Source organism: Gallus gallus, chromosome 3 (genome assembly GCF_016699485.2).
Source record: "Gallus gallus isolate bGalGal1 chromosome 3, bGalGal1.mat.broiler.GRCg7b, whole genome shotgun sequence".
NCBI lineage: Eukaryota > Metazoa > Chordata > Aves > Galliformes > Phasianidae > Gallus > Gallus gallus.
The window spans coordinates 508,525-525,768 of NC_052534.1; the positions used below are offsets into that span (position 1 = coordinate 508,525).

The 17,244-nt window shown below is 44.8% G+C and overlaps 1 protein-coding gene across 8 annotated transcripts in view; it reads left to right on the forward strand.

Annotated features, from left to right (window-relative positions):
• CCDC85A (coiled-coil domain containing 85A) overlaps positions 1–17,244 on the forward strand; it is a 67,876-nt gene that overhangs the window by 37,091 nt on the left and 13,541 nt on the right. For 3 of the 8 annotated variants that reach the window (XM_040698496.2, XM_015283315.4, XM_015283316.3), the window contains one exon: positions 15,914–15,990. The exons of 3 other annotated variants lie outside the window; for them this stretch is intronic. In XM_040698496.2, coding sequence (XP_040554430.1) covers positions 15,914–15,990 — 77 coding nt within the window. Of the gene's footprint in view, positions 1–15,913; positions 15,991–17,244 lie in introns of those variants that run through there. 2 more of the 8 variants (XM_040698497.2, XM_040698498.2) reach the window with 2 other exon arrangements.

The following is a 17,244-nucleotide window of genomic DNA, read 5'->3' on the forward strand; positions in this document are numbered from 1 at the left end:
TGTTAGAGAGAAGCCCAGAGGAATGCGACATGTGCCATGCAGCAGGGCTGCACAGAATGTACTGCAAGAGAGAACAGGGAACATACAGTTTGCCTTTCTGTGTTTTTTAGGGAAAATGGTTTCTCTTCATGCTTGCTTGTATTGAATAATTCAAACCATTTGGGACCAGTTTGTGCCCCTGCAAATTATTAATCTTTTCCATACAGCTTCTCTTAGTGGCTCTTTGTGACGGGGGCATTCTCTGAACCCTTTCATTGCAGGAAATTAACAGATGTATCATCATGTCTGTTATATTTAAGACACTTTAAGAATTAGAATCCCTTAAATCAACATGCCTTAAGTGCTCACTTCCCGCATCAGTGAGTGAGCCTTGGAAATGAGCAGAGAGGTTGGTGTTTTCTCTCGGTAGGCCCTGGGAAGAGATGAGGACAGTTTCCTGCTGTAAGGGATGCGTGGAAGGAGGAAAGCTGTCCTTGGCATCACCTGCCTGAACTGCAGGAAGGAGGCCTGTCGTGATTTAATTCTCTTCTTGTTCCTTCCACACTGCGATGCTGAGAAGTGCAACAGCTTCTTGTGACTCCTGCTTGGAGGGGTTACTACTTCTTCTTGTGACAAAACTGGCTTGGTAGGAGCAGATATGTGTGTGATCACTCAGCACATCCCTTCAGAGTGCACTAGCAGCTGTTGCTTAAAGAGCCCATGTGTCCGATGTTCAGTAGCACAATCTTCAAGCTGAATCTTCCACATTGAGCAGAATTTCAGCCTTTGACAAATGGCTCTTGGGTCAGTGGCTGACTGCAAGGGAGAATGCAGAGGAACAGTCAAAACAGGAGGAAAAAAAAAAAAATCCCAGCAAATGCCAAAGTAACAGGTCATGTAAGAGTACAGGCAAGCCATGGTTGGCCCTATACATTCCCTTTTCACGCTATTATTAACCTGAAAAATAGTAGCAAAATGGAAACTTCAGAATGGGGGAGGTATTTTCAGCTAGCTCTTAAATCTTGGCTTGGGTTGAGTTAGTTTTGCTAAAATCATTGATCTCACCCTTCAATATCCTAAACTTACAGCTATGTGGCAGATATTATATGTCAGGGAAAGCTGTTAGCTGAAAATGAAAGCACTGTGGAAATGCTGGGATGGAATTATGGGTATGCAGAGAGAGCAGCACTTACCCACAAGTGCTCACGTACGCACCGCTCCTCCTGGTAAGTGGCTTATCATGGGATAGGCTGACGGAATTAGAAGAACATCTTGTGCTGATTTTCAGAATACTCTTACCAAAGATCTGTTTGCCTTCTGTGTCAAATATTTCATTCTCCAACACGTCTGTAAAATGCTGAATTCAGTGGAATTGGCAGCAAAGCTGTTCTCACAGCAAGTACAGGACCTGCAGTGTACTAATACTACGTAGGACATACTTTTATGATGTTAACTGTAGCTGTATGAGCATTGAGAAGCATGCATGTGTTAGAGTTTTGAAACGAGCTAGAAGTGGCACATTTGAAAATGGGGCTTTCTTTACTCTTTTGAAACTTTTCCTCTGACTTCTCTTTGCTACATGATCTAAATTGGTGTGAATGCGTTGTTTGTTATTATAATTATTTTAAAAGGTTAGTTTTGCTTTAATCTTAAGGCCACCTCATATGATTTCAATCTTCCTCCCTCTTTTCAAAGCATATTTGTCTTCCCCAGCTGCAAAAATACACAATGTGAATGTCTGCTCCAGGGTCAGGGTGACGCTTCTGAGTGTGAAATTTGACAATGTGCATATTTATCCAGCTGATAAACACGTCAAACAAAAGAGAAATGTTTGACAAGAAGGTAGGAAGCAGAATTTTGAGGACAACTTGAGGCAAGTGCCTGCCCTTATTTCTTTTCACAAGCTTTCAGCTATTTTTGTTGGCCTATCTCTGTGTTGAAGCACATGGTTGTGTTAATGGATGATGGGAATATGTAAGGAAGTCATTGAGTAAGGAAAATATCTATGTATTAATTTCTGTCTTAGAAACTGTCAGACAACTGTGCTATTGAAAATGGGGTGAAGTTAGAAGACTTCACTCTGATCCTTAGTGAGTGTTTCTTCAAATGAAAGCAGTAACAACTGAGAAGTGACTTAACATTTGCTAACTACAATTGCTTATATGAAGAGGAAAATCAATTAAAAAGATGTACAGAATGTACTTATTTTTTTTAGTGTGATATGCAGGAAATGTATAAAAGATGCCCCACATGGCAGGGGTGCCATGCAGAGGGACCTAAGAAGACTCAAGATGTGCTCTGCAAGCCTCCTGAGGTTCAGCAAGCTCATGTGTGAAGTCTTGCATCCCACCAGGGTGGGGGCAATCCCAAGCATGAATACAGGCTGTATAAGAATGGATTGAGGGCAGCTCTGAGCAGAAGGGCTTAGGGCTGTTGATGGATGAGAAGCTTGACATGAGCTGACAGCATGTGCTTGCAGCTAAAAAGGCCCCCACCATGTCTTGGACTGCAGAAGAAGTAGCATAGCCTGCCTGCAGGGCTGCATTCAGCTCTGGGCCTCCAGCACAGAAGACTTGGAGCTGTTGGAACAGGTCCAGAAGAGGCCACAAAGGTGATCAGAAGGCTGAAGCACCTCTCCTACGGAGACAGGAGAGAGCTGGGCTTCTTCAATCTGGAGAAGAGAAGGCTCGGGGATGACCTCATCGCAGCCTTGCAGTACTTAAAGGGAGCTACAGGAGAGCTCGAGTGATGGAACAAATAGAAATGGCTTTAAACTGGAGGAGAGTAGATTTAGATTAGATATAAAGAAGAAGTTTCTCACTTACAGGATGGTGAGGCCCTGTCCAGAGAGCTGTGGGTGCCCCATCCCTGGAGGTACCCAAGGCCAGGTTGGATGGGCCCCCTGGGCAGTCTGAGCTGGTGGGGGGCAGCCAGCCCATGGCAGGGGTTAGGTCTGGGAGGCAGGGGGGGCACGGAGTTAAGGTCCCTTCTGACCCAAACCTTTCTGTGAATCTGAGAGATTTGACTGGCGGGAAATAGTAATTAACCTATTCTGTTAGCATGAAACAGATTTTTTTTATTAGACTTTTCTGCTGGGGATAGCAATCTTACCTTTGATTATGTGCTATTATGTTATGAAAACTGCAGGTCAGTCAAACTCATCTTTCATACAACAGGTTTTCAATTTAATGCGCTGTGAGCTTATTGAACTTAAACTTGGTATGAAGATTGCTAAAGGTGACATTTCAAATAAGCATTTTTCTACAGTCTTTTTGCAGAGAAGCAAGAACAAATGAATGACAGATGTGAAATATTCATGCAGTTAAGAAATATGACTTGTAAAATGTGGCTGTTTTGAGTAGCAACATCCCTGACTTCTTTTACGCTTGATTAACTTTTATGTTGTGGCTCACAGGGCCAAGAAGAAGACTTGATTAGTGTATGAAATGTCTCAATGTGCTCTGATAAACTGTTCTCTTTGTAAAAAGTGTTTGAGTCCCTTAGAGTTTGTAGCATCAGGAGCAGCAGGTGAAAGCAATTACTGGTAAAAGATATAAACTTGCAATTAGCAGGTAAAGACTAGCATTTGGGAAATTTACTCTCAGCATGATGAAAATACATACAAATTAAATGATATAGATTGTTGCTTGTTGGCACAGGAAAGGAGATCATCCTGGATGAGCTGCCTTTGCAACTCAGCCTCTACATCTGGCCAGGAATTGACTGGAAGTCCAAGCAATTTTGCCCCGTGTGTCGTGCCTCACTTTGAGTATATAAATCAGTTAGTAAGTAAATTCTTCAAGAGAAAAGATGTAGGAATAAATGTAGATAGATATGAATGAACGTTCTACCCATCCACATGCCTCTGCCCAGGAGCTCAGATCCCAGCGCCTTGCCTCTGCTATCACTCATCTCCACTGTGATACGACCCATTTATGGCCTTGTGAAAACTGAAGCGATGAGTGGCTGTGCACCCTGCCAGGGAGGCGAGGCAGCCGGCGGAGATACCCATCAGTGAGGGGAAGTAGAGTTTAAACTCCCTTTTAATTTGTGCTGAGACATTAACTGTGAGTTACGGCCCAGCATTACTTAATGAAATACGTGGTCTTTCATTGCCTGGGCGTGTGAGTACTTAGCATGTAGGACAAAGCGAGTGGTGTATGTGATTGGATCGGCGTGAGTTCAATGCAATGTGTGGCACTACTGATTCAACAGTCTTTTTTTCTTTGATTTAGGAGTGAAGTGACTTTAGCTTGATGTGTGTTCTGTTCGGTGCACTAAACGAGCAGTAGGCTCTAGTGCATTATTTCAGCAGGGAAGGGGATTTAAAGAAGAGTTGCAATATGCAGTATGGGAAATTATTTCTACAGTGTGGAAAAGCTTTTCTGTGAGGTGTGAAATATCTTTGTGATCACCAGCAGTCGGTAAGAAGTTGCAAAGATGTTTGCCCAGTGCTCCATTTGGTGCTGTCCATGGGTGTTGGGCTGGCTGCTTCCTGCAAGACCCTGTGTGGTACAGGGACACCTTCACAGTGGGCACAGAAATGGACATTCCCACACGTCTGGATGCTAGGGTTACCCCTCCTATTAAGGCCGCGTTCCCTGAGGGCGCAGATAAAACTTGTTGAGGTTGATGGTGGGATGAAATGTTTGCTCAGCACCAAGCACAGACACCGGTGAGCCTTATGGCAGCTCAGCGTGCAGTTGCTGCGCTGCTGTCCAGTGAGCTTGAGCATTTGCTGTGTGTGTGTCAGAGAGACAGAATTTGTGCTTACAGCAGGCAGTTCTGCTGGTGGTTTTGCTTACCTGTGTGAAAGTTTGTGCATAAAAGCAAGGGGGAAAGATTTTCAGGTGAAATTTCTGTGCTGATCAAAACGTCAGAGATTAGATTTGGCCAGTACTTGCTATAAACACGTGGTTTATAGGCTTTTATGGGTTTTCTCTTTTTATATTTGTGTGTTATTTTGAAAACTCAGTTGCGATAGGGCAGTCGCCAACTTCCATCTCTGACCCTGCTGGGTCCATCCATTAAATACCTTATCTGCTAGTAGCACTATTTTTAAGAGTGAAATGTCACTTTTGTCAGTTCTGCAACTACTATATTACGGTACTTAAGAATGTGAGGTCAGAAGAGCTTTCAATGAAAAACACCTTCAGATAATTTAAGTGCATTTGTTCTGCAGTGCCCCTGGTTGCCAGCTGCAGAAAGGAGCTGGTTACATGGCACCAGCAGCGGGAGTTTGGGCTTTGGCACGTACTAGAGAGAAGCTGGACTTGCCACTGTGTGGTCAGCATTTGGATATGCTCAAGGGATTGTAGGCTTTCTTTGGAGATAAGGGATGACTCGAAGAAAGCTGTCTAGAAAATAGTTTTGCTTCTCTTCACATTTTGGGGGGATTTACTGCAACATAAGAAACATTGTGTTTGTATTAAGAATAAGGAACAAAGGTAAGGTGATTTTTCTGAAAGTAAGTTTACTGATTATTACTTATTTCGTCTGATTTTGCTTTCTCTTCCAGCAGGTCTGCATTCCTCTGGCTTCTGCAATAAGAGATTTGTCTGATTTGTCTGACGTGGTAGTTCAGATTGAGGTCGTGTTTCCTTGCCAGCTCCCTGCCTCCCTCCCTTTCTCTTTTCCCTTCTTAAAGCTTCAAAACCAAGTGCGAGCTTTTCCCTTAATCTTTTTCTAACCAGAAGAACTAATCCCTTTGAGACCTGACCCTTTAATCTCATATTCTTCTAAGACCGAGCAATGACTTTCATGCTCATGCTGAACACAAGTATGAGCATTTTCATCAAAACATAAGATGTCTGTGGTGGTGATGGTAATAAAATCAACAGGCAAATCTGGGAGTTTAAGAGAGGCTCTTTGTTACTAGGCTTGCTTGTAAAGAAAGCTGATGTCTGGTGAGTGCATAGTCTGAAACAAAAAGGTAGTCCTGGGCTGTTTGTTGCCCTGGAGCGGGACCTGCACTGTCTGCTGTCCATATGTGAAGTTTCGGTGTGAGCTCAAAGCCAGAGGAAGCTCAGGGCCATGGGCAACACTGCTGAACGTCGTGCTGTTTCTCTGTTCAGCTGCAAATAGCATGCCCATTTCCACATTGGGATGGCATCTTGACCATGTGTTATTTAGGCGACGTTAAAGTGTTATCTGAAAGCTTTAATTCTGTTTACATATGGAGTCCACCCTGGCTGCCCAAGCCTTACACCTGGCAAAGCCTGCAGGAGCACTGCTGTTGGAACTTGGGCTTTTCATTTTCTGCTGATTGTGGGAAGCTGTGGGATTAGTGAGAAATTCAGAGTTCACTTCTGAAAGCAATTTGAATTAATTTATAGAAAACCAGAACACAACAGTGCTATCAAGTGCTCTTTGCGTGTCATTGGAGCATGTTACGCCTCCCTTTGTGGGGAGTACAGGAATTGAGTCCTGCCCATCTTTACTACTGAGTGCCAGCATCGGTATCTCCACATACAGTGTTTCTAAAGGAAGTTGCTTCATTCACACCATAAAAAGTGTGTGGCCTTATAATAACCTCCCTTGGGTTGCATGTGTTCTGCCACCCTAGCGCTTTTTTTGCTGTCCTGTACAGTGTAAATCCTGCCTGGAGCTGGGCTGCTGCTCACCACATAAGCAGTGCTCTCAGCAAAACTCAGCTAGCCGTTTCAGCAGTGCTGTAAGCATCTCTTGGCAGGGAGCAGGGGTGGAACCTGGAGGGTTAAGGGGGATGGAAGGGCTCTGTCCACAGACAGGTAGGCAAACAAGGGATGCTATGGTGGAAAAATGTTGATTTAGTACAACTTTCTAGCCCATGAAATGGCTTAATGATGGGTCAAATGCCTTACTACCTGTTAGTAACAGTGGGACTTGAGAAAAAAATAAAAAACAAACAAAAAACCAAAAAAAAAAAACCAAGCACAAAAAAAAAAGGACAAAAGGCCCTGGAAAACATAGCAAAGAGAGCAGATGCAGTTCCATTACTGCTCTTCTTGCTGTTTGCTGCCTGAGTGCTGTAGGCCATCCAGCTCTGAGTGATGGGCAGAGTTCAGCTCCCAGCAGCATTGGGTCCCAAGGAAAGGTGCTCTCAGCTGCCTGAGAAGATGTGCTGTGTCTGTGGGTAGGGCAAGCTGGCCGGGCTGTGCAGGCAGCTGGCAGTGGAGAGGTGGGGAGCATACAACATCTGCTGTGCTTGGTAATTCTGCTGCTGCTGTTACTGTGGAGCCTCACTGAAATGTGTTTGTGTATAGGAAAGTCAAGCTTGTAATTTTCCTGAGCCTCTGGCATGTTTCCAGGGAGAAGTTGCTTTGTGTGTCAACCACTTCTGGAGTCCTAATTGCTGCTAGTAGGAGGTTGAGAAGGGAAGAAGATTGCTTATGCTCTCCTGTCCCATCCACTGAGATTTTTTTTTTTTAGTCTTAAGTCTGGAAGTTTCTGTGGAGTTCTTGTGCATGATGCCATGTAAATGAAGCAACAGAGGTTGGGTGAAAGAGGTTTTCTTATGCTGTTTCTGTAGGTAAACGTATAGCGGGGTTGTGCTGATGAATGGCAGGAAGTCACGCTGTGGGATTGCGACTGCTTGTCATGCTTTGTAGTGCCACAGAAATGGAAAACAAAAATCTACAATAACTCATCAGTCTGATCTTATATTTATAACATGAAGAACGGTGTTCTGAATTTTGGTCAGATAGCTTTTCCATTTCAGCCAGAATTTTAGGTGGGAGAAAAGGCTCACAGCCTTCTTTTGTCTGTATTCACTTCCAGCAGAGAAAAGGAAACCGGACGTTCCTGGGATTATTATTGAAATTCCTCTGGCTCCACAAGGCAGGAAGTTGGACTGTATTGTTTCAGTGGCATTTTCTAGCCTTAGGTGGCCAAGCTTCTCTATATTTGAGTTCTCTGCAGAAATTTCCGGATGCTGTCTGTGTTTGGTTACAGCAGCCACCCCAACAGCTCAGTCCTGGACTTACTTTGCCTCCCTTGCCCTTGGCACTGCAGTAGCAGAGCTCATGCTGGGTCGTGTCACAATAGGTAGTCTGGTTTTGCTGTATTTTGAATATGAATTGCAGCACTTATAGATGTGAGGCCGTGGTGTCCATCCCCATGCACGGGGCAGAGGGCCAGGGACGGGCTGCTCTGCCTGCATCCTGGTTTCCTTCTCACTCTAAAGGCTCCAACAGCCTTTAGAAACAAAAGCCTTGCTCAGTTATTTATGTTCTGAGGAGAGGAAGTACGTAAACTACTTTCCCATCAGTGAAATAATTGGGAAATAAACAGAGGAGATCTTGTCTGAAAGATTCATGTTTTGTTCAGATGGTGCAGATAAGAAGCAGTGGGAGCTCTCCCACTTGGCTGCACCATGCATTGCTGTGAGCACCGCCCGGATGCCAGAGCCCTGTACGACTGAACAAAGTCCTGCATCCCCAGTGAAGGAGGTGCAGACCTGTGAAATTGGTGCCATTGTTCATTCACCACTTTCAGCTTCTAGGGTACATCCTGTTGGTTTTAAACCTGCACTGCTTGCCCCTGTTAGCCATTCTTCCAGTTGGTCCCCAGGATCTGCTCTCACCTGATCACGGCAGTGCTGCCCTTCGTTCACCCATGGTGCTTCTCTTCCCTTTGGAGCCCTGCTGTATTCAGTGTTCCATCTCTGCTTTGCGTGGCCCAGGGCTGGGTGCTCCCTGGTCTGCCCTGTGCTCAGGCAGAACGCTGGGCTGTGGGAAGGATGCTGCATGGCTTGGAGACTCAAAACTAGCTGCAGTGCTCATTAGGAAGTCTGACTCATTATTCTAATATGAAGTTGTATGTTGGCAGAGCTTTTGACATAGTAAGACCTTCTTGGAAATGTTTATGGCTCTGGCAATAAACCCAAATGATATATTTCTTTTTTTTTTTTTTTTCCATTCTACAACTGAGAATTAAAGTGAAGATTTCAGGCATCGCAAAGAAACATCTCTGCGGTTAATCGCTGTTTGTCAAATACATCTGTCTTGTGCATGTATTTGAACAATGATGTTCCTTATTTATAATGATCATATCTATCCTCATTCATAAAGTACCAGGATGCGTTTATTTCATAACCACACTTACCAACACTGTGAGGTCTTCTGTTACAAGTAAAATGAAAGCTTTCCATAAATATGTTGAACTCCTTCTCTCCTGTCCAGCATACAGTCTGACTTCATTTTCACAATGAAGAGCCATAGTGCTTGCTGTGACCCTGCAAGCTGCATGTGAGACAACTGCACATAGGAGTTTGTGTTCTGCTGCTTGAGCCCTGCTTGAGATCAGATGGCAGAACCATTTACATTTCCTATGGTTTTACTTTGGCAGTTGGCTTGAAGGCAATAGCAATAAATAGCAGAAATATTGGGGACGTTGATCCCTCATGTTGTCCAGTTAACTCATGCAGCTTGGCACAGCTTTGGTGTGTTTGTGCAGAACTTTGCCACTGTATCTTGTCATTTGGGCCACATCCCTCAGTTCTTCACCAGATGCTGTGTGAGCTGCAGGGATGGCCTGGGAGGCACCAGTTCTGTGGCTGTGTGTGCCCGTGGAGCAGCAGCAGATCTCAATTCAGTGCCTTGGCATTCTGCTTCCTTACCTTTTCCTTCTTCTCACTGACACTGCTTACAGAATTGATTTCTTCATTTGGTTGTGACAGTTACTATCCCTCCTGTTTCTGACTGTAAGCATTGCTCTCCTTGTCCCACAGGTTGCATTCTGAAAGCCTTTCTGCTGTCAGCAAGAGTATGTGCTGGTGTTTGCTGGCCTAAGGTGAAGGCTTCTGGTTTCACTCTCTCAGGGGCATCATTTGGACTTGGTTTGGAGTTACACAGATAGTGACCCATGAAGAGGGACATTATGGCTTGGGTAAATCTACTTCCTAACTGAAGTAGATGAGCATAGGAATGATTTATGGGTTTGTTCTAATTCAGTATCACTGGCAGTTTTGCTTTCAGTTGCAGCCTACATTACAGAGCTCCCAGTGGAAGCCAGTGTAATTTATTAACTAGAGCTTGCTGTACCAGTGCTGTCAGGGCTCGGGCTGCCCCTGAGGAGCAAAGGGATTGTGGTGACATCAGGATGAACCCAAGCAGCCGAGGAGCCAGTAAGGGCTTTACCAGTCACAAACCACACAAAACAGAGAACAAGCCAACAGGCAGTGGGAAAGGTTTTAGCAGTAGCGTAATGGATTTGATTTTTTTCAGTTTCCATCAATAACATGGCAAATGCAGTTAGCACAGGCTGAAGTGGAGCTAACAGGATAGCAAGCAGACTGGGGAGAAAAAGCTTTGCCGTTGTCATCTGTGGTGTCCAAAAATCCAAACAAATGAAGGGTAGTGTCACAGCAACCCATTAGTGTGGTGGTGTTATCCAGCTGATAGCAAGAGCGTGATGGATAGCTTCTGAGAAGTGGGACACACAGCCTTACCTTATCTAACATTTGATGTCATTTTTAGGGATCCCTGTAGGCAAATCCTTCTCTATGACAGTATGGCTAAGGCTGCCTCAAGGCAATGAGAAGTGTTTTCCCTGTACTAAATAGGTAATTCATGATTAAAAGCCATTGCAGCTGGGGAAATGCTATTTTCATATAAAATCGGGGTAAAAATATCTGATTAGCGAGATATCCTAGTTGGCACATCAGTGTGTAGCATGCTCTGATACGGGGAAGCCTGGCAGACATTGCCTGGGAAATAAAGCTAGGCAGTGGGGCTAATATTGCAGTCTGGATGTTGGAAAGAATGTGTGTGCATTTTTCTCTTTTGTCTAGTTTTGAAATACTGAGTGAATGAACTAAGCTTACTTAATGGTAGTTTTAATGAAAGAAAGAGGTTGAGAAGGGCAGGATCCGTAATGATGGGAAATCTCAGCTTGGGCTGGGAGAATTTTGGACAGCAGCAATGCTGGGAGTCACCAGCCCCAACTTAGCCCTAATGCTGTGATGTTTGCTGTCACAGAACTTTCCTAGAGTACTTGCCCCACCACTGAGCAGCACCTGAATGTTCTGGTGAGCTTCATCAAAGTTTGCCTTAGGCGAGCTCCTCCATGATAACACTAATCCTAATGTTGCTGGGCTGCGGGGGAATTCTGCTGCACTGTAAGTAGTTCTCCAGCATTTATTCAATAGGAGCATTATGTAAGATGTGCAGCCATAACAGAAAATCATAGCAGACAGGGCTACAGATGCCCTTCAGAGGTCACCGTGTGCCCACTCTGGAGGCTGGACGATGCTGGGCTGTGCAGCTTCACCCATGGAGAGATGCAGGTGGTGCAACGTTTTCCTTGGTGTAGAGCCAGCAGTGGGGCTTTTCTCGTATGCAAAGCAGCTGAAAGGGGATGGATTGCAATAATAACATATTTTAGTCATGAATATTCATTTTGAAGTAATTAAATCAGATGTCTAGGAATTATAGGACAGGGAGATGCTTTACGTGTCGTTGAATCTGCTCCTCAGTTAGCATGGAAACCCTTTCATGAATGTATGAAGTTGTTAGTTAATTACAGGAGCATTTAACATAGCCCTTGCTCAGCCTTGCTGTTCGTCTTCCATTTATTGAAAGATGATTTTGTTTTCATTGCGGGATACTGGGTGTGGATCAGAATGGCCAAGATCTGTTTAGATATGCATCTGCCAGCACAGTGCAGGGAGAACAAGAAGTGACTTTCCCTGTTGAAGCTGAATATGCCTCAACTGAATTGCTACACATGAAAGTAGCACTCCACGTAACATGCTGAATTCTTTACTGTGGTAAATTGCTGGCAGTTTCATTCATTTGTACCATACATGCTTAAAGTATGCGTGTTGGGATGTGACAGCTGTCCAGATTCTGGTGACCTCCTTTAGGCACATGAGCACCAAATGAGCTGAGGCACTGGAAGCACAAAACGTTGACGTTGACAGAAGTGAGGTGATGTTTACCTTCCTGTGAAATCACATTTTTCCTTTTTCTGGCCACGAGGAGATGAGGATGGCTCCAGAGCAGCAGGCTGTACAGCATCACATCTTCTCTCCTCTCTGGCCATAAGGTAATGGCTAGGGGTCAGGGCAAACAGTAGTACTCTCCTCTCCTGATACCTCCAGCCTCCAAGTATTTTCAGCCTGAAGGACTTTCTCTGCTTCCTGTGGGTTGTGTGCTTTGCTTACCCACTGTACTACCAGTTTTCTCCAAAGTAGAAGGTTCTACACAAACTTTTAACATCCACCAGCCAAGTAGCATGTTCTACACTGATGGCTTTATCCTTTGGAGTTGGTCAAAAGGACGTCTGCAGATAGCCTGTGGTCACTTTATGCTGGTCTGAGAACAGAAGGTAGAGGCAATTAAGATTTCTAGTAAAATCACCCCGAGACTGCTGGTATGAGCATCTCCAAAGCTGGAAAAGTGAGATCGAGTGGACAGATGCCCAGAGAATGTTTCAATGTTGTTAATGATTTGGTTTTGTCATGTAATATTTGATTTGTAACAGACAGAAGCAGAAGGTGGCATAATAACCATTACGCTCGTTGTTATCTGTTGAACGCAGTTCCACACAAACAGCAGAAAAATGAGCAGATTGGTTATCCTGGCAGTGTGCTGCCTCGCAGTCCCCAGCCCTGCATTACTTTCTCCTGCTGGGCTGTCAGTGCTACACGAAGCTTTTGGCTTAATGCTCAGGGCGTCAGTGCTTCCTTAATACTACCTTAACAAGGGCAAAAAATAAAACCCAACCAAATACCCAAATCCAGAAAAAAAAAATAAATGGAAAGTGTCCTTAGAAGCCTAGAATTTCATGTGACATCCTCAACCATTCTGAAATAGCAGAGGATAATCTAGCTTAAAGAACGTTACAAATTACTTGATAGATTGAGAACAGGCACTGTCACATGAAAATGGATAAAGCCAAGGCACAAATACGCCCTTGGCGTCTGATAGAATTTGACATAAACCAAAAATATCTACTAGCTTCAAGAGTGTGGACGTCAAAAGAAAAAGAGCTCAGCTATGTAAATACTGATGTTCTCTATTAACACGTTAGGATGATGGATATGGAAACAGGGCAGATTGTCACGGAATTTTCCTAAAAGCAAGATGTTACTGCCTCCATAATAAGATGGAAAAGCGTTTTAGTCTCAGTCCTGTAGTGAAGCACTGCACAGCAATCACCTTTTCAGTCGTGCTCAGAGCACAGGAAGCTGAAGTAAGGAAGTTGACTTGGTAGGAACCCATCCATGAGCATGGGAGTTGTTCAAAATTGCTGCTCTGGTAGAAGTATCTGGAAAAGAGAGTTGGGAAGGGGCAGAAATAGCATAAATAGGAGCCCCCCACCCACCACTGGTGGTAGTTTGGCTACTGCAGTGTTGGGTCTCATCTCTCTGTTAGCCCACGTGATTCAGTCGTGTGTCTCTTCCATCTCGGCGTAGTTAACAGCTGTTGTGCATTGCTCAGAGCTCAGCAGTTGGGCTTTGGCATTGTTAACACACATGGCATCCCTCACTATTGGGCTGTGAACAGGAGTAACTCAATAGGTTTGGGTGTGGAAGTGTATCTGTAAGAATTTGCATCCATGACCCTTAGGATGTGCAGATAAGGCATGGCTTTCTGAGTAAGCAGCAGCATTAGATAACTCAGTTTGGGAAGGGGTAGCTGCAACCTGTTCCTGAACAGCAGTGTTAAAGTTTGCTCTGTATTTATTGCTCCTTACTGATCTCTAGGCTGATTAAGAATAGATGGATCATATAATCCTTCTTGTACTTTTATTTATGTATTTATTTTTGAATTTTGCTGTTGCCATCACTGGTGACAGTGTTTCATTATATACTTCCAGTACCTTCATCTCTTGTGTCCTTGGCTGCCTTTTCTGTTCAGTTCTTCCTCTCAGCTCATAGCATCGGAGCATAAATATATTAAGAGATACTGAAATATAGATGTGTCTAGTCTATGTGTCAAGAATACTTGCATAAATAAGGATTTGCTAGATCAAGCCTTTTGTAGCTGACCTAATTTTCAGTTTTAATCGTATTACAAAAGGATTTAAATACATGTTTCACACTTTAGAGGGGTAAGGAGTAGGGAGGTTTTGGTGTTGCAGGGCTGGGGCAGCAGAGATCTCCATGCTGAGTGAAGAAACAGAAGTGAGGGGATGGCTTTGCCATGGGCTGTACACTGTCTGCTCATACGTAGTACGAGCATACGTGGTAACGTGGAAAAGGACAAAAAACCCAAAGAGAATGCAGATGGGAATTTGTGAGAACAGGCTGTTGGGCACAGCTGGGAAGCTGGACTTCAGCACAAAGCCTGAGCCCGTGTGGCAGTGGTCATGTAACCGGTGGGTTCAGGGAAGGCTGGTGCCAAGGAAGGCACCCACTGGTCCCTCCAGAAGGGTGGCTATACAGGGAGCATCTTCTGCAGAAGGCCATGGGGAGGAGGGCTGAGATGTGCTGGGAGCTGTTGCCTCTGCCTCAGCCGTGACAGTGATGGAGCGTCCACAGCTCCTCCCAGGAGTGCTGCTGCTGGGGTGGACGTGGGTCTGGTACTGCCGTACAATGCTAATGGTTGGTAGGAGGTACCCTGTCATACAGAGTTAATGGTATGAGCTGTTCATCTCGGAAGGCCTCATCCAAACCACGCTCAGTGACCCTCCAGAGGTGCACCCATCACCAGCTATGAAAATCCTTATGCAGCAGAGCATGAAGAACCTCAGGTTACCTCTCTCCGTTTTATTGCACAATGCTATTTTTAATCCTTGCTGTGTACTAATCATTTTTGACAAATTACGGTGTGTTGTCTTCCTGTTGTGTGAGTTGCCATGCACTATCCGCGTGTGCATATTATAGCCTGCTGCAGTCTTATAAGAGCGGTAAGTGCCCCCTCATTTCCTGCTGCTCGTGTTTTAGGGGCAGGCTGGCACCATGACCGATAGAATCATAAAGTCATTAAGGAAAAGAGCACTAAGATCATCTAGTCCAAACATGGACCCATCACCGTTCAGGTATCAGGGGAAGCCGGTGCCCAGATTTGGCTGCGCTGTTGCCAGTGTAGCTTTGCAGGTCTGTGGCAGCAGGCAGTACTGCCCCAGGAGCTGTGGGTACTGTGCCATTAATAATCCAAGGTGCAATTTCTGTGTTGGCATGGCTGTGTGAGCGCAGGTGTGGTGGTAGAATGGATGTCTCAGGGAGGGCTGGGCAGCTCCTTGGATGGGGAATGTGTACCTGTTGAGCTTGCAGCTCTGTACAGGTAGGCATGAGGCTCACTACAGCCATTCTGGACCAAGAGGAGATCTTTTCTCTTGCAGGCCACAAGTGCTACTTGATGTGGCATGTTTTTTTTAGGTACAGCATTTTAGAAGCAGAAACACTGCGCAACGCAAGAAATGCACCATAAGGAAACTCCGAGATGCTTTTAGGGACTGATTGTGGACCTTCTCCTCCTTGGAATCAGTGCGAGGGAAATAAGGCCACTGAAGGCAGCACCAGAGATGCTCTTTCAGTACTTGTACCATGGGAAGTCACGTTCTCCATAACCAACCAGATGCTTTCAGGAAGGTCTGAGAGGTTGCCTGTGAGTAGCGAGGGCAGGATTTTGCCCTGCCACAAGGCTGTGCAGCACAGCAGCCACACAGGAGCGTGTCTGTGTGTGCGTGGGATGAGGAACACGGGCTGCCAGCAGTGCTGTGCCTGGGCTCTTGGGCACACATTGCCTGATCCTTGGCCTCTCTCTGGGTCCTGGGCGCGCATGGCTGGGTTCTTGCAGCACTTGAGCCATGCCAACACAGCCGACTGCTGGCAGAGGACCCCCTGGGGGTCAGCATTACCTGCCCTGCCCTTGAGAGGAGCAGCGCTTGGCAGCCATCTGAGAGAGCGAACCTGCAGCCAGCGCGAGGCAGGACCAGGCTGTGACACCAGCGTACACAAGCAGAGCTGTGTGGATAATACGAGTTTTTCTCTTTTTGATTTTAGAATCAACCTTGTCCTATGTTAGGCAGCTGGAGGCAAGAGTAAGACAGCTGGAGGAGGAAAATCGCGTGCTGCCCCAGGTGGGTGACTTCTGCTGTGGGAACAGCAGCTAGACAGCAGCGCTCAAGGCCTCGTGCTGGAGATCAGCTCAGTGTTACGTGTCCTTCGGCGCTGCTGCATTTGAACACTCAGGTTGATCATCCGGGGAATCAAAGGCACTCCCATCTTCTGTTCATCTTGCTTGGGACTGAGTGGGGTATTTACTGAGGGCCGTGACAGCACTTCATGCACTTTTCTCCTTTGCAGGTGTTGATAACTTGCTAAGAAAAATTCACTGGAAGCCATTGCTTATAGTTAAAAATTAATGTAAGGGATGAAAATAAGAGAAATGAACCTGTACATGTGGTATTATTCCAAGTTCTTCTTGTCATTAAAAAGTCAATTTTTTTTTTATTATTTTTTTTTTGAGGTTAACCAAAATATTTTGCTCTGGAAAGCAAATGTTTTAAGTAATAATAATTGGGTTCTATTATTGGTATATTCTATGCATAAAAACAAAACAATCAGGTTGAAGAAATAAGCAAATCTGAAGTTAAAGGTTCCAGCAGTACCTTTATAAGAATGGCAAATATAAGATTTCGTTAAGAATGAATCAAAGGCACTTGTCATTTTCTTGTTATACCGGTGCGTATTTCTGACGTGTTTCATTAAATAATCCTGAGGAAAATCTACGGTGTCTCCAAATGAAGGTGCCCACTGGAAAATAAGAGGAGTTGTGCTTAGTTTAAAAGAAGACATTGGTCCGAAGAACAAAAGTGCTCTTTATTAAACGTAGAGTACTGTGATTTGAATGTAAAATTCGAGACAAAAATGAAGTGTATTAAGAGGTAAAATCCAGTGACTCAGATATATCCATTTGTATCACCCAGAATGCTAGGTGATTCCAGCTAGGCTAAGGGTTTCTTTCCTTTTGGCTGATTTTAAGCCAAGTTTCTTTGTCACCCATAACATGACAGTTGGAAGGGCCTCTGTAGCTCTTGTTTTGCTCTTGACTTGCTATACGACCATGAGCCATTCATGTAGCTTCTCTGTACCCAAATTTGTTGATCTGGATGAAAAGGACTGCAAGCATGTCTGAATGTCTCCCCATGAACATGCATGCAGCCATCAGTAGGAAAGACAACAGTTGATCTTCAGTGATACAGAATATTTCCTTGATGAGAAAGGTGCTCAAAGCAAACATTAACAGAGCTATGATTTGTTTCAGGTGTGGGACAACTTTGGGGATGAATTGTGCAGAAGTGACCGTGTGTTTTTATCTGTGTAGGGCCAGG